The 24,963-nt window shown below is 38.8% G+C and overlaps 1 protein-coding gene across 1 annotated transcript; it reads left to right on the forward strand.

The window, feature by feature from the left end:
• Positions 1 to 429: 429 nt before the first annotated feature.
• Positions 430 to 23,883, forward strand: cfap43 (cilia and flagella associated protein 43; the record flags this gene model as incomplete). The annotated part of the gene is made up of 38 exons (XM_083897417.1): positions 430 to 458; positions 594 to 847; positions 1,415 to 1,511; positions 1,638 to 1,805; positions 2,375 to 2,525; positions 2,630 to 2,774; positions 2,910 to 2,992; positions 3,669 to 3,800; positions 3,928 to 4,044; positions 4,143 to 4,220; positions 4,307 to 4,459; positions 5,304 to 5,397; positions 5,565 to 5,714; positions 6,721 to 6,881; positions 7,211 to 7,378; positions 7,469 to 7,599; positions 9,300 to 9,462; positions 10,079 to 10,189; positions 10,846 to 10,923; positions 11,681 to 11,806; positions 11,908 to 12,012; positions 12,600 to 12,716; positions 13,178 to 13,372; positions 13,972 to 14,178; positions 14,277 to 14,363; positions 14,480 to 14,560; positions 15,351 to 15,479; positions 15,599 to 15,718; positions 16,600 to 16,707; positions 16,950 to 17,036; positions 17,839 to 17,927; positions 18,043 to 18,253; positions 18,991 to 19,103; positions 19,199 to 19,349; positions 19,443 to 19,607; positions 22,884 to 22,964; positions 23,279 to 23,432; positions 23,518 to 23,883. The coding sequence occupies 38 exons, from the start codon at positions 430 to 432 to the stop codon at positions 23,691 to 23,693; spliced, it is 4,965 nt and encodes a 1,654-aa protein (XP_083753543.1). The 3' UTR covers positions 23,694 to 23,883.
• Positions 23,884 to 24,963: the final 1,080 nt, after the last annotated feature.

Consider the following 24,963-nt stretch of genomic DNA (forward strand, 5'->3'; position numbering starts at 1 on the left):
TTTTTTTATCAGTTGAAATACATGTAAAGGGACAATATAACAACAATAGCAGAACTTAATTCAGAAAATGAGTTGGATTTTCACTTCCTTGACCATGCTGTTTTTACTGGCGGAAGAAAAAGTAGTTCCTACTTCCTACAAACCCGCAGGAAATGGATCGTGTTCTCAACGCATAGCAACTTTCTACCGCCATGAACTAAATACGAATATACCCCCAAATTAGTTTAAAGTGTCAACGTCGATTTATTTAGCACGTTGTTTAAAGTGTAACCGTAGTAGATTGGCGTAGTATCAATCCGCCACATTACGCCGGTCCAGTTTTTTTGTTGCTATGGTTACGTAGTACTTGCCAGTGTTTTTGTTTGGTTGTTTCTTTTTTTAGCCTGAAACGGTTGAATTCCATGTGTGTGGTTCTAAAATAAACTCAACATGGATGCCAGTAGAACTTTAAAAGTCAGGTATGGTTGCTTAACAGCACAGCACATTGTATTCAATGCTCGTTTTTTGTTGTTGTTGTTGTTTTTTTTATTATATTTTGTGCCAACAGTAGTTAGCCACCTAGCTTATTTTTGGATTTGTGTTACTGCTTCTAGGTGGACGCAAGGTTTCACAAACCAGACTGTCGAGTTTGTCGACAATAACACAGTCTGTTACATGTGTGGAAATAATATCTCTTTCCTGAGCCTGAAGACTAAAAGTCAGGGTGTGCTGCAGAATCCAGGCAGGGGCGTTGGAGCTTTGACAGCTAATGGCAACACTGGGGTTTTTGCTTTTTCTGAGCAGAGATTATCACCCTCTATATTTGTGTATGTTTTCCCAGAGCTTCAGTTGAAGAATGTGCTGAAAGGTAAAGTTTTGTTTTATCTTTTATTTTTATTGCAAAGGATAAAATATGTTTTTGATAAACATGGTGTGTTCAGGTGGTTTGGGACACTTTGGGTTTATACATTTTAGCAGCAAAAGCACAGGTGTTTCTGATTAACATGAACAAGGGTTCAGTTCAGGTCAACAGTTATTAGATAATTTATACCTGTGTCTATCCCACTGAGACCTGCCAAAGTGTTGTTGATGCTACTGTTGAAAAATAACAGAGTAGAACTGCCAGTTTGTCATGGGAGGATAATCACAGGTGTACATGTTTGTTCATGATCAAATTAATGATGGCCAGATTCCATTCAGCTTCCTGATATCACGCAGCTCATCGCCCTTAACGACTGTACTTGAACTGAACAGAGCCTGTGATTTTCCTGCATGTCAAAATGTGACTTGATACTTGTGTGATTTATCCTCTTAACCAGCTGAGCACAACAGTAATTATAATATTCTGACTGTCAGGTTCTGATTTAATCAATCATTTATTATTTTTTTGATGGAATGCACATAAATAAATAAATATTATTGTTTATTTGTCTAGGATCAGCACAGCTGGACTACACCTCTCTGGCCTTAAGTGATGGTGGTCCTTATTTGGGCTGCTGTTCGTCCCTTCCAGACCACACCATAACAGTGTGGTGAGCCACCAAACGCTGTCCACTTTACATGACACTGTGTGCCACATGTGCACAGTATCTTTTTCAACTATATATTCATTTAGGTTGAATCAGCTCTGTTACTGTAATCATGACTGTGTGATGCAGGAACTGGGAAACTGCTGAACCAATTTGCTCACAACCACAAGCTGGGAAAGATGTCGTCTCTTTGGTGTTCAACCCCATGATCTGGCTTCAGCTCTGCTCTCTGGGCAAAACATCCGTCACTGTGTGGAACATGGAGAAGAGCGCTAGCTTTCATGTCCTAAAACCATGGTAAAGTCGACTTGGTTTAAGCACAAATCTAAAATTTAAACTGATCCACATCTGTCATTTACAGATCATTGAAACTTCCTTAGCTGCATGTAATTAGTTTTACTTGCCGTTAGTACTTAAAAAACACAATGTAAATGTAATGTAAATCCTAGATGACGCTGCTGTGTTAAGCAGACTGTGTATTGGATTAGATAAGATTACACTATTACAATAGGATATAAAATAAGTAATATACAGTATAATATAAAAATTAAAAAATTAAAAACATTTGCAATATACGCATTGTTCCATGTCCAAAACAAAAGGTTTTATTTAGAAATTATGTCAAATATCGTCATGGATAGTGTTGTTGCTCGATATCATGATGGAATATTGTAATATAATCTTAAAATAATATCAAGAACAAATTGAACAATGATAACAATGATGTACAAGCAAAAAATGTTTATAAAACAAAAAATAGCAAAATATATAAACATGTTTTCAGGTTCTACAATGTACACCTTATTAGTTGAGGAAGAAAATGATGTATTGGACCAGATATTGATATCCTATTTGTTGTGTTCCAGTGTGCTTGAGCTTCCTACAACAGATGGATCTGTCGCTGAGAAACTGACGTCCACTTCTTATACGTTCGGTGACAAATTGTCATATTTCGGTCCAGAGATGCCTCCTTCAGCCATCGCAGGGCTCAAGGACAATGAGGCAGAGAGCATTGCGGTATTGTATATTATATGTTTGGTGATAGCTTGTCTAAAGATAGCACTGCTGTCTAGCACACAAACAAAGACAAATATGTAAACTGTTACCTAACACACTGTCAGGCTGAACTCTTCACCAAAGCCAGACTGACTCCCACTGCCATTTGCTGGACAGCCACGTCTGAGCTCTGTGTGGGCTGTGAAGAAGGATTCCTGCTCCTCGTTGACCCAGAGAGCCTCTGTGTCTCTGTTGTCTTCAACCCCACAAGTAAACAAACACATACTGTGGGATTCTTTTTTTTTTTCATATTCTCTGCAAATAATTCTCTCCCTTATATGTATATATACATATATACGTTTTATTCGGAAATAGACATCTGATTTGTGTTTCATGTATGTTTAGGTCCTGATGCCATCGCTGATCTGAGACAGTCCAGCTTCCGAGGTTTAACCCTTAACAAGAATGGGTTGATCGCTGTGGGGAAGGTATGAACCTAATAACACTACAGGAAGATTAATGCATTCATTTTCTGCCAACTGCTAATCTGAGTTACAATTTCATCAGGCATCAGGAATGCTCTTTGTAAACAGAGGCCTCAAACTCGCGGCCCCATAATCTAGTTCATGTGGCTCGGCCCACTTAATATTAAGTTATAAGATGTGTTATTACTGACTAAGAAAGAGTTGTTAAAAAACAACAACAAAATCAACTGTTTATTAGGAGTGAGAATCGGGTGGGAATATCGTGGGAAGAAACACCACGGTACAATATCATCGCGATATTTAAGTCACAATACGATATTATCATGATATTGCAAAATGCTGAGTATTTATTATATCATATATTGTGATATACTCCCACGACATCTCTAGTGAGAGTGAGCATTCAGCACCATCTAGTGGTCTGAAACATTGATTTATTTTTCTTTCTACATTTTTATATTCTAATTTATAAAAGGTGTCATGTTTATTTGTAACATCAGTTAAAAAAAATTATATGCTAAAAAAAATAGTTAAAAGAGTTATAATATTGCAATATTTCACTGTCGATTTTCCCCACCACCTCCAAACAAAACTGTTATTTGCTTGTTATTTGTTATTTCTCTATATAATTATGTAATATTATATTATAGTTATGCTGTAAAATGTGTGTCACTCACAGGACAGCTCGGTGCACTGTCTGCAAATCAAAGGGACTCAGATTGACGTCACACAAACATGGACGTTAGACAGACCTGCCACACATGTGACGCACTCCCCCGACCATGAAACGTTACTTTTATCTTCTGATACAGTGAGTACTCATACATTCTCTCGTGAAGCACTTCTTCAAATTGTTATTTGACAAAAAAACTTAAAAAAAAAAAGTTTTTTTAAACTTAATTGGTTCAAGTCAATAAAGTAGGGTTGTTATTCTTTAGGGTCAGATGTACGTGTTGAATTCTACCCGGTCAGACAAAGTAGTGAAGGTCCCGGACGTCCTCAGTGGAAACTTTGTGGCAGCAGCTTTTTTGCCGACCGATGAGAACATTAGTGTGGTAAAACATTTTATGTTTCCCAAGAATTATACTCTCTTGTGACAAAAGTCTCAAGTGAGTGATGCTGTTTTTGTGTGTGTTTTTGCTGCTGGTCACAGTCAGTGAGGGATTCTGGAGAAGTGCAGCTGTGGTTTGCAGATGGAGTGTGCCACGGCTCCCTGTCTCTTCACGCTGAGGTCAGATTCACAACATACAACATTCATGTCAAACAAAAAGCATCACAGCAAGTGTAAACACGTCTTTTGTGCGTGTGTTTGTTCAGGTGACAAGCTTGGCCTGCTGTCCCATTGCACGATACGCAGCAGTGGGTACATCGTCAGGGACCGTCCTCTTTGTTGACCTGAACAGGGAGCAGGAGCCTCGTCTGGTGCATCAGACTCAGCTCTACCACTGTCCGGTCGATCACTTAGTGCAAGTATCCACCATTACTGTCACACTTTCCCTTAAAAATCTTCATGTTTATGTGTAAAGTAGAGGCATGATTGGTCACAACCCAGAATATATAATGACTATAAGAGCAAATGATAGGTCCAGTACGTAAAAAAAGTGGTGAGACTCTTGTCAGGGAACTATGGTGGCCTCTTTCACATACTTGTTTTTGGATTTTTTTGCATCAAGTTTATGTGGAGGGAGCAGTTACTCTTCATTTGCAATGCAAGCTTTTGCTTCAAAAGGTCAGATGCACACTCTGGCGTTTGTTCATTCAGGCTCCTGTAGAAATGTAGCGGCACAAGATGGCAGGCTCTGTGAAGCAAGGCCCTTGTCTAAAGTACATATACGACAATGGCTATGTAGGCTGTATATAGGCTTCATGTTAATACATAGGTTATATGTAGGCTACATCCTAGGGCTACTAAACCCAAACACTTTAAAATTTAAAGCAGATATATACTTATATAAACATACCTATGGGGACCCACCTTTTAAAGTGAGTAAAAGTCAAACTATTTTGTCTTAAATCACACTATCAATCAAGAGCAACACTAATATAATAATTTGAATTGGTAAACTAATCATTTACAAGATTTGTTAAATTGACAACAAAAATATTAATATTGTGTATGTTATTTAAAACATATACACCTTTTAGTCTTAACTAAGAGTTTGGGGACAATGTGTTAATGAGTAACCTCAACTATACGTTCTCTCTCTCTCTCTCTCTCTCTCTCTCTCTCTCTCTCTCTCTCTCTCTCTCTCTCACTCTCTCTCTCTCTCTCTCTCTCTGTGTGTGTGTGTGTGTGTTCCACAGTTTTGATCAGGAGGGTCACTACCTTCTCACCGGTGCCTCAGATTCAAATGTCTATGTAATAGATGCAAAGCCATCAAAGCAGTTTTCAGTCATAGGACGCACAGGTGAATATAGTATATGCCGAAATGCTGTCACTGTCAACATTGTCTCTCAAACTGTCATATTTTAACTTACTTAACTTAACTTAATAATGTTTTTTGGGAATTTTGGCATTAAATGTCAGAGGAGCTCTAACTCACTTCTGTTCTTTTGTCATTTTACTCCGCTGTAGTTGCTCCTGGACCAGTTTTGTCACTTTCCACTCAGTGCATCAGAGACCGTGAACAGGTGAAAGTACTTGCACTGTGCGGTAGACCGGAGTTTAAGAATCAGGGTGGAAGCCTGCTCACGCTGCTCTCTCTGTCTGCAAAGGACCTCACAGGTACAGTCCAAATTTAGGTGACTGAATATTAAAAGTTTGGAATTATCTCAATTATTATTTGAATCAGCACAAGTCATTTTAAAACAGTTAGGTACCCATCCAGAGCAGAGAGAAGTATTGATCATTTTAAACTCCAAAGATTCTCAAAAACCTACATATTGCATGCTTCACTATGAACAGACTAAAACAAAATGGCTGAGTCATGTTGTGGGCTGCTAATTTCTTCTTTGTGGGAGAAGAATATTTATTTCACAGTTGGAGAGTTATGGTCAAATAGCTTGAAATGGCTGTAGTTGGTAAATGCATCATCAGATGTGGCGTTAACAGTGTCTTAGTATAAAATGTCTAAAATGACTGATATCAGTATCAGTATCGGACACGAAAAAGTGTTCCCTAGTCTAATAAATGTTACTTTATTCATAATATCTCATAATACTCACTGACAGAATTGTGGTGAGATGAGGTTTACATTGTCATCAATGGTTTTAAAGTGGTGGCTCTGAACTTGCAAGACTGATTTTCTGCTAACAGACAGTCAGAGGGAGTGGAGACAATCCCACAATATCCCCACAACAAGACATTAACCATCACAAGTTAGTGGCCTCCTCCATAGTTAGTGTATGTTGAATAAATCTGTAATCACACTGGACGACCACTTATCCTCTCTGTCTGTTGTGTCAAGTGAAATGGAAAATCTCATCAGTCCTCTGTGCCTAAAGAAGCATCCACCTCCAGAGAACAAATTCAGGACCCGTTAATGGGACTGAAGAGGATATTACAAATGTTTTGACATGTTGACTCAAGCCTTACATATAAAAGAAAGCCCAGTGACTAAAGGGTTTAGAAAAACACACATTTTGTTTATACAGCAGCTTATGTTGAACAAAAGAGAGAGCGATTAAAGTCCAGGGTGTGGCAGCAGTCCCTCACATGCGATATACAATTTAAAAACATGACTCGTCTGTTTTTTAAGGCGTTGCCCCCTGTGATGTCTGTTTACCTGCAGGTCCTGACTGCGTAGACCGGCACGGCTGTCTGTCTTCTCATGTCCTCAAAGTGTCCACATATGAAGTCCCTCATCCTCTTCAGTCCTGTGTGCTTGGAGTCAGTGAGGTGTTTGGTTACTGTCACAAGAAGAAATCTCTCCAGCGCTTTCAGCTCCCCGAGGTTTGCTGCTGCCCAACACTCCAGTTCAAGGGCTTTGCTAATTTTCCAATAAATAGTAGCCTAAATAAGGTTATATCTATTCAATTTAAAGAACAAATACACTCTTTAGCCACTTTATTAGGTACACAGGACAACTAATAAAGTGGCAGGGTCCGACACCTGGTGTTGTCTTCTGCTTTGACACTCTAGTCAAATGTCTTCATCTCCACTCTCATCACATACCCTGGTATATACAGTAGAGCAGTATTTCTGCAGCCGTACCGGTGTGCCTAAAAAGGCGGCTTAAAGGTGATTCTTTGATTCTGTTTTCCTCTGATTCTTCCTCTCAGGACACAGATGGTCTCACCGGTCAACAACATGTGGTCCAGCTGAACCCACAGCAGGAAGTGAGCGCTCATCCTCTGGGTCCTGCCTGTCTCGCTCTGTCTCCTCATCACTTGTGGCTGGCCTCTGCGGGCCGTGATGGTCTGTTACGCATCAGAGAAACTGCCTCCCTGGTAGGAGCTTGAAAGTCTTTAACCACATTTTCACAGCCTGTGGTTATGATGTGTATTATTTTGATTACGACACTGTTGCTGCACCTACAGGAGCTTTACACAGAGCTGCAGTGTCACTCGTGTCGTCTCGGCGGAGTCCGAAGTGTGACCTTCTCTGCCGAAGGCCTGGGGCTTCTCACTGCTGGCTTCAAAGACGAATCTCTTGTGTGCACTGGGCTCAGGTAAAGCAGCAAGCACACACTGACGTGTTCACATAATGCACAGCCGTGATCAGCAGGGGGCGGCGTTGCTCACTCTCCAGCAGTTTGAAGTTGTGTACATTTAAAAGTACTTTTGCCTCTCGCATTAAATAAACACAGCTGAAGTGGAGGTTCCTGAGGGATTATGAGAATAATCGACAGGAAAGCAAAGATCCAATAAACTTCACGGCATGGTTTGCAAACTGAATCACATCCCAGTCACATTCCACATCGCCCTCCTTTGTTTGTTTTAAAGTTAAAACAGATTTTATGTATTTGGAAAGTGTATATACTGTATTTATTTACCAGTGTCTGCTCAAATCCTTAAACCGATATACTTTTAAGGATGTGTTTGCTTTGTTAAATAACAGAAACCTCCCAAATAAAGACCAACAATAGTCCAAAAGGAATACACAATAAAATAAAATAAGAAGACAATAGTGTAATAATGTACACATATAAAATGTGATAATAGCACTTAAATAAGTGCAATGATAATTAAAAAAGTGACATAAAATACAAGATGATATGCTTCATTGATATGAAACTGTATTAATTGTAGGTCATGAAATAATAATAATAACAATGATAATAATAATACATCCGATTTTTATTGCACTTTTCAGGTCACTCAAAGACGCTTTAATAAAAAAGAAAGGAAATAAAACTTTACAGCTGCAGTGCAGTGAGCTGATCCCAGACAAGGCACTGAATGAATGTGCTCAGTCACTCTTTCTTTTCACTCTGTGTTTGCTCTGTGGAACAACTAAAATGTTTTGATGTAGTGATCTGAGAAAAAGCTGAGATAAAGCTTTTATATCGCTTATTACTCTTAGTCATAGTTCTCCATTGTTGTCCCAGTGAGTCACAGTGGAATAATCTTTTCTTTGATTATGATCCACAAAAGCCCTGGAGATTATTTTGAGTCACCAAAACCTGGTGTCGTCCATAGCAAATGCTTTATTTATTCCTGTTTTGAGTCCATGTTTGACCCCGTTCAGCTGCTTTAGGAAGAAAACGTACTTGTTTTAAAAATGAAATTACATACTATATGGAAGACTTTAGTGGGAACAAACAGTTTTGCGGTTGAGCACCACATGCAGAGAAAGTCAGTAATTATAGATATGGACGATAATAATAGTTATATAACCATATCATGGTTACAGGGCCCACACATCGGTAAAGTGGCTAGCATTGTTGCCTCACAGCAAGACGGTCAGTGGTTCAGATCCTCATCTGATCAAAGGCCTTTCTGTGTGGATTTTGCATGTTCTCCCCGTGTGTGTGGGGGGTTTCTCCAGGTTTTCCAGCTTCCACCTAGGTGTGAATGGTTGTGTTGGTCCCTAAATGTTGGAGGGATCTTTGTTGCACTAGTTACTTTTTCCATATTTTGTTTTAAACATAATTGAACTCAAAGTGCAAACAAACTAACCTTGATTTTACAAGGGTGTTACTGTCTATTCCCCAAAAGCCCTTTAATGTTGTAAGGACCAGACAAAAAGTCCTTACTCCCTATGGTTTATATGTTTTTTGGTCCTCACAAAGAAACACATAAAGAACACACGCATGCACACACAGTTTCGGTGAATCCATAAGGTCACTTACTTATTTTATTAAGTTGTTTAAGGTGTTAAGATATAAGAATGGCTCTTATATCTTGTGTTTTCCGTGGCCCCATACAGGATTAAAGGTGCGGATGCTCAGGTGATCACAGATGCTCAGCACAGTCAGTCTCTGGCTCTTGACGTGAAGACTCGATTCACCACAGAAAACCCAGTCCTCGTTGACCTGCCTGTGTGGAAACAAGGATCCAGCGCTGTCACTGGAAAATCGGAGAGAAACGAGGTAAACAATAATCTACTCTGATGTTGTATCACTGGTTTGTTTTACATGTACGCCGATACAACACCATCACCTAACTCTGTTGCTTTTTCTGTGGCTATTAAAACACTCAGCTTATAGACTTTAAGATATTTATTAATTTAAATGTCTGTAACAACGCTGAAGTTTTCATTCACATCAAATCACAGCTTCTTAGTCAACAGTTAATATTACTATAACAGTTTCAGTTTTAATTCATTTCTTTGTCAAATGGAGCAAATAAACCAGAAAATATTCACATTTAAGAAGCTGAAACATCAGAGAAACTTTTTTGAATACAAAACAAACAAATAATCAACAATCAATATAGTTGGCGATAGATTAATAATCGATTAATTGAATAATAGTTGCAGCCCTAATTGATATTCAACTCTATTTGCATCACATCAGATTGTTTTAGCCAAGATTATGCTATTTACCAACAATACTTAACTTCTCAACCTTCAGTTTTGAAAATGTCCAGTTCATTCCCATTAATTGCAATGGAATTTGTTCAAGACAAATGCTTTAATACTTGTTCCCCTTTCTTTTTTTTTTATCTGTGTGGGGGTTTTGTGTGTGTGTGTTGTTGACACTGTAGTGCAGTGGTGGAGCGGATTCTCTGGATGTGACGGAGCAGCATGAGAGTTTTAACAGCCCGGCGTTTGCTCCGCCTTCACATCCCACCTGGCTGGAAGGCAGACGGGAGGCGGTCAGTGACTCACATAATGTAATATTTGAGGTGGTGCACCATGTGGGTAATATCTGATTCAGCACTTCCAGTACTTTTCTTAAAACATTGCAGCTGGAGGTTTGTAAAAATGCCCTTTGCACTTTTGCACCTGAGTTGTTTTTGGCAGAAAAAATTGTCTCGATGTTAAGTAATTAGTTCTATGAAGCAGATAAGCATTTGTGAAAAAACATGGAGTACTTTGTAAGCTGGCAAAGCTTCCTGATAATAGTAAACATATAAATAATGAAGGTGTGTCAGTTTAGAAGCTTTCACACCTCATTGGTAACCACACGTGGGATACAGACTGAGACACTTTTTATGCACCAACATACTTTCTAATCTGACTCACATGCTCTGTGAGCACTTCATTTTCAGTCAGGCTGCATCATGTTGAGTGATGAAGTGCTGAACGGCACTTAATTAGGTTTTTTTCTTTTAAATTTTCTATGTTGTAAAGTTGATTTATTAATGTTTTTGTACTTGCGCTGACACGAGACGGTGTCGCAAATTAGACTTAAAAAAAACATGTTGATGTTATTTGGTTTATTGTCTAAGTATAATTAAATCTTATTGTTCTTTCAAATATCATTCTTCCCCCCTCCTTCCCTAACCCTTAAATTGGATATGTTTCACAGGTTATGAAAGAAGAGAATGAGAAACATTCCGAGATGAAGGAAAATCTGAGGAAAACCGTGACAGAGTTACGTCGCTCTGTAAGTAGCAGACACTGCATGTGAGCTCACATGACAAGTGTGTTTGCATTAAATTACATGTGTAATTATACAGCCCCATACATTACATACTCACAGTAAATGACGGATCATGGTGGCAAAGTATTTACAAGCAAAACTCTTGTGTGTTTACCTAACTCAAATTATCATCAAGAACATTTTACCTGTTTTGAACTGAACATTTATTATTGGTTTACGACACATAACAATTAAATTGCACGTGTAATTACACAGCCCCATACATTACATACTCACAGTAAATTAAGAGTATTGATTATAAAGTATTTACCAGCTAAACACGACAACTTTATTGTGAATTCTGTAAACGTATATTTATGTTTTTAAAGCTGTAACTTTGTTATTATTATTCAGCCTCTGTTTGGTCGTTGTGAACAGAAATGATGTCAAATAATTTTTTTCTGCATCCCTCACCTGACTGAGGGAGCATTTGTGTGTATACAGCTGCAGCACAGAGGTGGGTTTGTCCCACCAAACGTAAAAAAACCCCGAAAACAAAGTGTTTTTTTTAACAGTAGAATTCACTTTTCGCCTTTACTCCGTCTGTCTTGACATAAAACAAATAACTTCCTGTGTGCAGTGAGGGAATGATTGCCGAAACAAATAGAGATTCACTGAGGAGCTGAACTAATTTGTTTGTTTAAAATGAAGCACTACAGCTTTAACAAGGTATGGCACCTGGGTGTACATTTACAAAGCAGCTCTGTCTTGCAATCATCAGATTCGGGAGTTGATGCGTGAAAACGAGAATCTCCCAGCGATCGAGCGTCTGCCACAGCAGGAGTTCAACCTGGACACTGAGGAGCAGAAGCGATTAGAGGTCATGGTGGAGCAGGAGGTTACGAGGGTAAAACACACACACGATTGACTAACATGCATCCAATTCATCTTTTAATTTTATTATAAGATTGAATAATGGCGGTGATTCGTTGTGTATCTGCATTGTAGGTGAGGAAAGAAATCGAGCGGGAGATTATCGCAAAATGTTACCTCCGTGACGTCCTGAAGAGGGCGTGCTGGGATTCAATGAAGGTCAAGGGCAGAGCCATAAAGGTAAGAGCAGAAACACACACTTAACGGTGCATTATTTAATAAATCTAAAGCAACTGGCCATAAAATCCTCCTAATATGTCACAGAGACCCAGGAATAATGTTCATATAACAAACTGAACTCACCACCAACAACAGTACAGCCAAAATATTTGCATTAAAAAAAATCTTTTGCAGACTGCAAATCATGTTTATGTTTTGAAATAATGTTTTGGCATGTTACGCCACCCACCGCCGTCTACCAATCATTGCAGTCAGTAGAGTCTCAGCTGCTGAGCGGGTTGCCAATTACTTCTGAGCTACAATGGCAGAGAAAATGAAACCTAAAAGACCTCGGTATTTTGAATTTGATTGTAGTAACAGCTTTTGGCCACATTCTTACATATGGCACCTTTAAGTAGAACAGGTTTTACTCAAGTGTGGCAAAAATGACTAAATTAAAAATTACTGACTGATTTGAGTATGTTTTTTTTTTTTTTTGTAAACAGTGACTAAACCTTAAACCATTTTTTTGATGCTCACATATACTGTGTTTGTATATATTTTCCTAACCCCTAACCCTATAATACTCGTTGTTTTGTCTACCGCAGGGTTTTCACTCCAAACACGAGGTGAAGAACTACGCCCTGAGAGAGCGCACCGAAAACGAGGTGGAGGAACTTCACAGGGTGCAGAACACCAGGAGGATCGAAATGGCTGCCAGCTCTGTAAGCAGCGAGCGCTCCGTGGTTTAGACCCAGATTAACACACGTGTGATGAGTTAGAGGGTATCACATGATACGATGATTTGCGGGCGTGCAAAGTCACGGCAAAAATATTTTCTAAGCGTTGCAGAGGCGCAGCTTCTTCAGTGTGGTGTTGTTGTTGTTTGCACATTTTTCACTCAAGTAAAATGGAGTCTGCTGCTGTAAAATGTGTTGATGCTTTGAATCCTAGGCCTTCATTTGACCTTTAAGTGTTTTGATTTGCTGAAATGCTTGAATACGCGCCAGTCCACCAGGGCTGAGACGTCTCCAGATTTACGACCGTGTGGCTACCAGCAAGTGTTGGGCTAGTTCTTCTGACTGCGATATTCCCAGAATGAAGCCTCCAATTCAGTCGTCTTCTACATCAACACTTATCGCAACCCTTTCATATAAAGTATCCGTCTGTCTCCGTTTCTCCTCAGCAGCGTGGCCTAAAGAAAAGCTTCAACACGCCCAGCCCTAAAGAGGAAGAGCAGGGCGAGGAAGAGCACGCAGCAGAGAGAGCTGCCGTGACGGGAAGCTTCTCTGCCGAGCTGGGATATTCCAATCCTTACGTCTATGATCAGTTCAGCCTGCAAACCACAGAACAGATGATCAACCAGATTATTCTGCTGCAGGTGGGGAAGAGTGTCAGATTTCAGGTTGACAACAAGGGTTCGCTGTTCTTAACACACACAAAATATAGCTAAAGATAAAGATAAGGATCACATATAAAGGAGATTTTTCTAAGAAATTAAAGACAAGCAGCTTAAATCAATTCACAAAATCAAAACAAAACTCCCTGCCCCACCACACAACCCTACAACACGCAACACCTCGTGCCTTAGCTGATTCTCTGAACGTGCTGTACATGTAGCAGATTTGACAACAAAGACAGAATCTTGACAGAATGTCAAGGGGTGTCAAACTCAAATGTTCACTAGCAGGTGGGCAATATGAGCTTATGATTTTAACACAATATTCCATCGTGATATCGGAATAAAGTTGTGCATGATTAATATTTCACAGAATTTCAAAGTAAAAGTGTTTATTTGGATTTGTCACATCCATCCATTATCTACTGCTTTATCCTTCACCGGAGGGTCGCGAGGGGTGCTTTGCCTATCTCAGCTGACATTGGCCGATAGGCGGGGTACACCCTGGACAGTTCGCCAGTCCAGTAGGATTTGAAATGGTGTATAATTCACAATAAATTTTCACTTAATCCCAAATGCAGGATGTCATATATCGCATCAAGACATCTTTCAACGCAGAGTTTGAGGCCGTGCAGAGGCAGAAGTTGCTGGAGCTGAACCGTGTGAAGGACAGGAACAGACTGATCGGGGACATCACGCTGAAGCTGGACATGGAGGAGCAGCTGTGGGAGCCCAGTCTGAGCAGCAGCGAGTGGCCGGAGAGGCTGCTCACTGTGGACGACTCTGAGGTCACTGACACCTCCACAACATCCAGATCGACATACAAAGCTGACCATGTTTGTGAAACAAAGTGAGTGTGAGGTTTACGTGTTTGTCCTGCTCTCAGATAAAAGCAGAAAAGTTCCTCACCCCTGACCAGAAGAAGGAAGAGGAGAGGAAGAAGCTGGAGGAACAAAGACGTTTGGCTGCCAAGGTACACCGCCGTCATAAATGTGTTTTTGTTTCTCAGCTCCTGTTTGTCACGTTCCAATACTTCACATGTTGCTACGCTCATTATGGTTTTGGTTTTTTTTCACCTGTCAATTGCAGGGGGATAACAGCAGAGAAAGAGCTCTCCATGACATGATGGAGGGGATGCTTGAAGTGAAAGAAGATGACATCTTAAAAATGGTGTGTTAACGTGCTTCTTCGTTGTTGTTTTTGCAGGAAAATCACCGCTGTTTCAGACTAATATTAAAGGAACGGTGTGTAAAGTGAAGCACCATTGATTGGTGAAGTTGCATGTCACCTCACATTTCACTAAACTTTACACACTGGACTTTGACTTATATATATATATATAAATATAAATTTCCTTCATTTATCATTAAAAGGGCCGCAGAAATAAACCAGGTTTTATCTGAAATTAAAGGTAATAAGAAGCGTATTTTAGGATCATGTGATACATTTCATAATCACTAGGTATTTTATTTTGTAATGTATTTATTTACAGTGTATTGTCACTCTTTGAGAAGCACAAACGCCTCAAAAGAAAAACTTTTCAACCAGAAAACTGCGCAACTCTATATACCAATATGTTCGAAACAATTTAAAAATTTAATATTGTTGTGTTAAGAAAGTGTTGGTCAAGTCAAGGCAGGGATAACTCAATAATTTGATGATTTATTTTGTCATAATGTCATAGTAATCTGAATACTGTGGGGGATTTAAACAAAACACAGACACATTTTTGAGTTTCTGGAAGAAAAAGATAAGAACAGAAGCGAATATTTCCTCAAAAACTCACTGCAGCCAAAACAAACAAAATAAAACTCACACAAGAACATGTTAATCCTCGTCATTCTCAAATTATGCCCAGACTTTTTTTGCTGTTGCTTGAATTGACTGCCAGACTGTGTTTCATTTGACTTTGACAAATCAGCATGAGGGGCACATAGTTTCTTTTGAATGGACTCCACAGGAAATACCTCCGCCTGAGTTTGTGTTGACCAGAGATGAAGATCAGTGGAGTGAGGAGGAGAAGAAAGTCTACACACAGTATGAAAAGAAAACCAAAGCCCTGAGTGAAGAGAAAGACAAATACAAAAAGGTACCACAGCGGATTCACTCACAGCTTCGTTTTTTTTAGCCACAACTGTGAAAATGTATTGACTTTTTATTAGCGATCAGTAATAATAATATTGTTATTAATAAACTCTGTTATTGCAGTTACTGGAAACTGAAATGAAAAAACTGCAGACGTCCAACAAGGAAGCAACGGAGAGGTTCGACGAGACTCTGACAAAACTGTACGAGAAGAAATTTAAGTGTGAGATGGCCATTTATCAGGTGATCCAATACACACACACACACATCTTAGTGAGGACACATCATTGACATATCACATTCCCAAATCCCTTACCCTAACCTTAACCATCACAAGTAAGTGCTTAACCATAACTTTACCCTAAACCTAATTCTAACATGAACCCTTAAACCAGGCCTTAACCCTGAAAAATGTACAAACACACATATACACACATCATCTGTTTTTTTATGTCTTAAGAGGACATTACATTGAGATTTGATCTAACGATAATCTCAACTACTACCAGTCTAACTTTAACCTAACCTTTACCTCACTTTAACCTTAAAACTTCACCTCAAATTGTAATCATTTACATTTTGTGGACTTGATTTTGTCAGATTTAGGTCCCCACAACGTGAGTAATACCTGCAACACACAAGTTTGTGCTGCTATTCTTCTAAGGGCGTTTTCATTGACCTCATTCATTCGGTCAGCCTGACCCCTACCCTTCACTTAACCACAATTTAAATCTTAACCAGTTCCTCAGAAATTACATTCTGTTTCATGAGGACCAGGTTTTGGTCTCCATGAGGACTACTGGTCCTGACAAGGTCAGTGTTTATACCAGAAAGGGTCCTAACGAGGCAACAAATGCATTTGGACAGCCTAAAGAAAGAGTTATCCCGAACCTTCACCATAACCAGTTGATGCCTAACCCGAACTTTAACTTAACCACAGTTAAAATCTTAGCCATAAACTCAAAAAAAATAAAGTTCTGTCTCATTAGGACCAGGTTTTGGTCTTCATGAGGACAGCTTATCTGTAGTGTACAGTATTTATGAACCCTCACTATTTGATACCTCAAAGAAACTCTCACTTAATGTTTTTTTTTTTTTTTTTTTTTAATAAATGTGTTTATCAGGAAGAGCTCAGGATCACGTATCTTCTTTACTCCGTGCTCACAGAAGAGGAGATGAGGAATCGAGAGCAGGAGCTCAAGCTCAAACTTGAGAGAACGTTGTCATACAAGGTCAGAAAACTCTTACACAGTAACGCTGAAGGAATTTACGATTCTGTCCGTCTTCTGTGTGAGACCTGACACCTGACTGAAACTTCACCGGTGTTCCGCCAAACACATCCAGTGTTTTTTGTTTTGTTTTTTTGCATGAGCCGACCTGCCCTCCTTGTTTCGTCAGGCATCAACACTGCCGGATACTGTTTCCCGTCCATACTGCTCTCATGTTATCAACAGGTCATTTCTCTGTGTGGCAGGATGAAATTGGAGAGGAGGTGAGGAGACGTGAAGAGGAGGTAGAACTCTTTCACGAGGCCTATGACGTCATCGTAGCCGAGGACAAAGTAAGTGAGGCAGCTGAGACGCTGAAATGATTTTCACTCCCCATTGGCCACGTGATCAGGTTTAAACGTTCAATGTGTGACATTTAGCAGGCTTTAATGGCAGATAATTCTTTAATATAGTGCCAATAAATACAAGGTCCCTTGTTTTATGGAGGCTGCTTTCTTGCACCGCTATGTTTATACACTAGATAAACTGGTATGCTAAGGCCACCGTAGTTTCCTGACATCCTTTGGGAAGGTAGGGGTGAGTGGGGGGGGGGGGTCACGGTCCTCTGTTTGTTGCAATCTGTAGTCTCACATTAGATGTCAACAATTATTATACACTTTACGTTCAAAGTAAAAAAAAAACATTTCACAGCTTCACAGCTTTTAATTTAGCCTTTAAATGTACATTAGACAATGCCACCATAGAACATAGGCCACTATTTCTTACACTGTGGACCTTTTGAAGCTTGTCTTGCGCTACAGAGCAGAAATTTTAACCCAGTGTGAGCCAACTATATGAATTTGTTCTAAAGTCAAGTCTTGAATCTCAAGGGTTTTAACTTTAAGACTTGCAGATTCAGGGAATTTCTCCTAAAACCCATTTTTTTAACAGACCTGCCTTCAAGTAATGTCGTCCCATCATCTTTTTTATGTTGTGTTTTATTGCTTTTATTACTTATTCAACACATTCGGATTTTTTTATGTGGTCTTAACTTTCTTTTTCATCATGTTGTTGTCCTTTAAAATTAATTAATTACAATTAAAATTGTTATTCTTATTATTATAATAACTTAGTGTATAATCTGTGTCTCTCAAGGTTCTTGACAAAGATTTCAGGAAGGACTTCTTGGATGTACCGGCGCATGTTGTCGATCACTTGTATAAACTCTTCAAGCGCAGACCCAGGTTTATAATCCTCACAATTTCACAGCAAACGTGTCATGAAACATACAGTCATTGACTTGTGTCGACTCCTGCCGACACACACACACTCTGTTTTCAATGTCTTTTGCAACGTCAGGCTTCAGAAGCTGAGGACTCAGACCGACAGCAAACCCAGCTTGCTTAAAGAGCAGCGTCTCTGCGGTTCTCTGGCTCCAGACGCTCTTGGCAAAATGCTGAAGGCCATGGAGGAGCTGGACGCGCCGGAATATATACCAGAGGGCTTGAACCCGTCCGTCTGGGAGAGGTTCTGTCTTGTGCGCAGAGCAAAAATAGAGAGTGAACAAAAGGTAGCGTGAGGACACGGCAGGTGAAAGATTGTACAAATATTTGTACTTCTGCTCTTTTCCTTCACTCTTTGTTGTCCTTTTCTTCAGGTACTTTTTTATCTTACAGCTCAGTAGTTAGCTGTAGGCAAACTTAACCTGAGTTAAGTTTGGAGATGTTTCGTCTCTCATCAAAGACCCTTCCTCATTTCTGACACCACTTTTGGATGAGGGTAAAACGTCTTCAAACTTAACTCAAGCGAGTCCAATTGCCTACAGCGAATGATTGAAGATGACTACAACCGGAAAGACATAGTAGATGCATCTTTTTAATCTCTACATAGTGTTTAAAGGTGCATGTAATAAATCTTAAGCAGCTGGCCATAAAATCCTCCTAATATGTCACAGAGACTCAGGAATAATGTTCATATAACAAACTGAACTCACCAACAACAACAGTACAGACAAAATATTTGCATTAAAAAAAATATTTTGCAGACTGCAAATCATGTTTATGTTTTGAAATCATGTTTTGGCATGTGGCGCCACCTACTGCCGTCTACCAATCATTGCAGTCAGTAGAGTCTCAGCTGCCGAGCAACCACGGGTTGCCAGTTACGTCAGAAAACGAAACCTAAAAGACCTCGGTATTTTGAATTTGAATGTAGTAACCGTTTTTGGCCACATTCTTACATATGGCACCTTTAAACAACATTTACAGAGAGATTTAATAAACCTAACCATCCAAACATCTTTGGCAGGTAAAAGAAAAAGCTTTGACTTTTGCTGAGATGCAGGCATTTCTGCAGAAGAGGCGAGACGAGAACAAAGCTGCTGAGGAGGAAATCAAAAACCTCTCTGACGAACTCGAGAGGTAAGAACGTGAGCCGCCGACATCCTGTAATCTTTGGCTATTAATAAATGTTTAAACTGCACATAGTGTAAGCGCTTCTCTTTGTTTTGTTCTAGTCTACATAAGGAGAAGAACCGTTTCATGATGGACGTCATGGTCCAGGTCGTCCTCAAACAGGGTCAGGTGTCCACCAAGACGGCGGCTGACTTCACTGACGCTGTGCTGCTCCACACGAGTGTGGTGGGAGACCTCAACAGAACCATCAGGGTCAGGCAGCACTTACTGGAAAACATGAAAGTGTCACATTTACAGTACAGTATACATTTGGAGTAACTGTCTAATGAAGACGTGTGTGTTCAGACGCTTGCAGAGCAGAAGATCACCTCCATGGTGGAGTGTAAAGACTTCAGCAAAGGCACCATCCAGCTCGGGTGGGAGAAAGAGGTGATGAGGATGCAGATAGAAGATCTCAACAACAAGGCGAGGGACATCCGGATGTTGCATCTGTCTGAAGCGCAACAGGACGTGAGTGAAATCATGATCCTAAAATGTTCTTTTTTCAGTGACCTAGAAAACTTCTTATCCTCAAATACAACACAACCTTATTATGTGCATGCAGAGTATACAGTATAGTGTATACTCACCGACCACTGTATTAGGTACACCTGTTCAACCTGTAAATATTCATTTAAATTAAATTAGATTGTATTTATATAGTACGGAAGCGTATTGCATTCACTTGAAAAAAAAAAAAAATCCAGTTTTTCTCAGTAATTAATTTTCGGTTTGATTTTTTGAATAATCTTTTTTCTGTTTTTCTGAGTAATATTTTTTTCCCCTGTTTTTCTGTCTAATTATTTTCCTGTTTTCGGAGTAATTTTTTTTCTGTTTTTCGGAGTAATTTTTTTTTCTGTTTTTCGTGCTAATTTTTTTCCCCTGTTTTACGGAGTAATTTTTTTCTGAGTTTAGAGAGCATTTGAAATAATAAACACATTCACTCCTTTATTGAGAGTTCGATTTATAACAACATGGATGGCTTGTTTAGTTTAATCAAGTTTTACTTTGATCTGGGTTTAAGACACTGGGAGATAGTCCTGTCTTTAAGTCACATAGATGGTATTATCATTAGTTTGTCGACTTTACACAGGCACCTGGGGACTTTGCGGTTGTTCAGAAGGAAAAGCCCGTTCAGATCTGCTAGACATATCGATCTTTCTCCTGGATCAGTTGGACAGATATGGCATGCTCCATGGATACAAGATGATGCATTTGAAATGCATTCAGGCTGGCTATGTGGTGACTCAAGAGACGATCAGGAGACTGCTGAAAATATTGGATCCACACGGTGTGCCGCTGAGGCGCCGGAATCGCCTTCGGCGATACAGTCCAAAACATAACTAACTAGAGTATCATAGTCTGTGTGTAACTAATTACACGCCTTACCTTAATTGACCCGCTACGGTAGATCATTTATGAGGCATGTATGTGCGGGAAGGAGTCACCATATGTGTATGCATGGATGTATATCCATGGGTGTATGGGAGTCACTTGCAGGTTGGAGGTTCTCGCGAGAGTTCTCGATAATTCAGAAAAAAAATTACTCTGAAAAACAGGGAAAAAAGATTTGCACGAAAAACAGAAAAAAAAAATACTCAGAAAAACAGAAAAAAAATTACTCAGAAAAACAGAAAAAAAATTACTCAGAAAAACAGAAAAAAATTAGACAGAAAAACAGGGAAAAAAAATATTAGTCAGAAAAACAGGATTTTTTTTTTTTTTTCAAGTGAATGCAATACGCTTCCCTAATATAGCGCCAAATCAGCACCAGTACTGAAATATTCTATTCAAGTAAAAGTACCACTATTATAATAATATTTTACTTATGTTCAAGTAAAATAACTTTTTAACCAATAATAACAAGGTTAGGGTTCTTTCTTGTGTCGTGCAAAAAGGACAAGGGGACACAAATCTCACATGAGTTGTTTTTAATGAAAGGCAAACCTTTACAAATCAAAGTTCTGATAAAAAGAAAATATGTAAACACATAATGTGTCAAAGGTCACAAATGTCACTCACTCAGGAACCTTAATCAGCTCAAGTTTCAAACCATACTTAAGTAAGTAAGTAAGAGTGGCTGAAGTTCAAACCCACCATCAGAATTAAGAGTAAAAATGATTCAAGTGACTTTAAAAAGTGGCATGTTTTCTATCTACTGGTATTTTCAAACACAACCATCTCTGTTTTTTTGCAAAGAATGGTCTTAAAACAGAAAATATCCAGGGCGCAGCAGTTTTCTCTGGGCAAAAATGCCCCGTTGATGCCAGATGTTTGAGTAGAATCACCAGACTGGTTTGAAATGATAGAGAGGCAAAACATGTGTTACAACCAAGAATTGAAACCACCTCGGTGTCCTGTGTGCCTAATATAGTGGCAGGTGAGCGTACAATACGTATAAAGTCGAGCTGTCGTTCAAACATCTGCATTTGGGGGGTGAAATATTGACGCTGTTTGCATTTTTGGCAAAAAACCCTCAGTGGGGTGATAAAAAGTCAGATGTTTGGCAGCGTGGGATGTTTTGCAAGCTGAAAATTGTTACCATCCCTGTGTACACAGATGGATGATCTTTGTTATCACACACACACACACATTCTTGTACAGCAGCCTCTTACCTTAACCTTAAGCCTCACAAATGCACGCCTAACCCTAAAACTGAGTCTAAACCCTCAATAAAAACACATTAAAGTTGTGAGAACCAGCCAACAAGTCCTCACAAAGATAGGTTTGAATCACAGCCTTCTACAGACACACACACATGTACACACGCCCTGCTCCACAAACAAACTCCACACCCTGTTTTTTTCCCCCTTTTTCTTTGTGCATCTCTTAAAACCTTCATAGGTAGAAAGTGGATTGAAACAGCTTCCTTTCACTCACATCCTTTAAAAGTTAAAGTTAAAGAAAACAGGAAAACGTTCTCTGCTTCATTTGGTCGTAAAACAAACATAGAACAGGACCGACAATAAAACAATAAAAAACAATAAAAAAGGAACTGGATTTCATTTCGTGGCACACCACTGAAGAAATCTGTTCACATTCAGAGCAACTTACAGCTATTTCTTTAAATCTATTAATCTGTTCATTATGATTATTTTCTCCTCTGCTTTGTTCAACAAATGCAAAAAAAATGTCCACAGATGTTTTCTATTGCACATTCAGTTTAATGTCATAGACGAGCAAAGGGACCAGACACTTACAAAGATGAAATCTGAGAAAAACATATGAAGAACTCACACTGAAGTGAAAGTAGATAAAGACTGATTGCTTCCCACCCTGGTTCCGTTACTCTACATATGTTTATGGCTTTATGGAGTAATTCAAACGTAAACATTCACAGGTTTTAATGTCGTGGTTGATCAAAGGTTTAATTAAACACACCAGACAAATCCTGACAGAGAAATGGGTTTCTCCTGTTGGCAGTTCACTGTATTTGTATTTTTTTTAAAACAGCAAAAAACACACAAAGACCACATGAGTCATCATCTTATATTCAACAAGGCGAATAAACCATATTTCCAGGTCTGCGTGCCAGTTTCCTTCTGGCAAAACATCCAGGTAGTGTCTGCTTTGGCGTGGCACGAAGCTTCCTGTCATTGTTTAGATCATTGAACCCAGGGGAGTAAAGCTTTGAATATAAACAAAACCACCCTGAACCATCTGAAAATGAAGCGTTTTTGCCTGTTGTGGAATCTGCAGTCAAGAAAAAATACTTAATTTTAAGTATTTTAACTTTTTTTCTTTCAGTATCTCAACAAGATCGATCGAGACAGTCGTGCATCCAAGCAGATTTCCATCCTGGAGAAAACGATAGCTTTTCAGGAGAAGGTAACAGGAAAAAGACAAGATCAGGCCTGTAACTGACTTCTCAATGTCTGTAAAATGTCAGAAAATGTTGATCTGTGTTTGCCAAACCTGCAAATGATTATGTTCCTCAATGTCACAATCCATAATAATTCAGCTTGAACGATTTCTTTGTTATATGGAGTTATATGGAAAATATTCATATTTAAGAAGCTGAAAATTTAGTAGTTTAGTAGTAATTGACTAATTAATCGAATACAGCGCTAGACAAGATGATCTCAATCAGCTTATTTGTATTTTTATTTTAGTTAATAATATATTATTTCTTATGTTCGCAGACTCATAAACACAACATTCAGCAACACATAAAAAAGATCGAACAGTTCAACAGGCAGGCGGCAAAGAAAGAGAACGAAAACACGGGTTTAGAACAGGAGCTTCTGAATATGCAGGTGTCAGCTGCAGATATGAGGAACATCCACGAAGCCATAGGTAATAAAGTCATTCGTATACGTTATCACACAAGTGTCGTTTAGACCCTCATGTGACTGATCGTTTGCACTGTCTGGTGTTTCAGCGTCACAGGGAAACCACACAGCGACAACAGAGGAGCGATTCCGAGAAATAGTTCAGAAGAAGAACCTGGAGGACTTGGCTCGAGCGCAGGCAGAAGAGCTGGTTCTCCTCTGGGCAGAAGTGGAGCGTCTGCGGAGGAAGAACTTTCCTTCACTGGATCAACTGAAACACAACTGAACCAAGTTTTCTCTGACAACACAGAACCGACATTTGTCTTAAACCATGGGCTGCAGCCATGTAGGCATTATTTACTGGCTATTCATTTCTATAATAACTCTTTGGATGCATAATAACTCTATGGATGTTTTTTTTAGCAAAAAAACCCAAAAACAAATGTTTGAAAAATAAAAAAACTGAAAAAAAATGTTTTGGACAACATACTAAAGTAAACTAAATAAACTAAATATTTCACTTAAAATGTGTCAAATTTTTTGTCAAATTTTGAACAACATACTTATCTATGACATTGTTGTCAATTTTACGGCCTCTGCTGTATTGTGTTCTTGCAGTTTGTGTGTCGTCAATTGCTGTGATGTCTGCTATTTATGCGGCAGCCATCGGATCAGCAGGGCAGCTTGTTTTTGGTGTCACCAAGCCTGCCTCTTTTGAAGTATAGTATGACGTTTTCATGGAATTTTGGACCAAAAAAAGTTTTCCAGAAAATTGTCAAACGTTGGACGACATAGTATAGTATGACGTTTTTATGAAATTTTGGACCAACAAAAAGTTTTCAAGAAAATTGTCAAATTTTAGACGACAAAGTATAGTATGACGTTTCATGAAATTTTGGACCAACAAAAAGTTTTCAAGAAAATTGTCAAATTTTAGACGACAAAGTATAGTATGACGTTTCATGAAATTTTGGACCAAAAAAAGTTTGCAAGAAAATTGTCAAATTTTGGATGACATAGTATAGTATGACGTTTTTATGAAATTTTGGACCAAAAAAAGTTTTCAAGAAAATTGTCAAATTTTAGACAACATAGTATAGTATGACGTTTTCATAAAATTTTGGACCAAAAAAAGTTTTCAAGAAAATTGTCAAATTTTGGACGACATAGTATAGTATGACGTTTTCATGAAATTTTGGAACAAAAAAGTTTTCCAGAAAATTGTCAAACTTTGGACGACATAGTATAGTATGACGTTTTTATGAAATTTTGGACCAACATAAAGTTTTCAAGAGAATTGTAAAATTTTGGACGACACAGTATAGTATGACGTTTTTGTGAAATTTTGGACCAAAAAATAGTTTTCAAGAAAATTGTCAAATTTTGGACGACATAGTATAGTATGACGTTTTCATGAAATTTTGGACCAAAAAAAGTTTTCAAGAGAATTGTCAAATTTTGGACGACATAGTATAGTATGACGTTTTTATGAAATTTTGGACCAAAAAAAGTTTTCAAGAAAATTGTCAAATTTTGGACGACAGTATAGTATGACG

Source organism: Microchirus variegatus (assembly GCF_963457635.1).
Source record: "Microchirus variegatus genome assembly, chromosome: 11".
NCBI lineage: Eukaryota > Metazoa > Chordata > Actinopteri > Pleuronectiformes > Soleidae > Microchirus > Microchirus variegatus.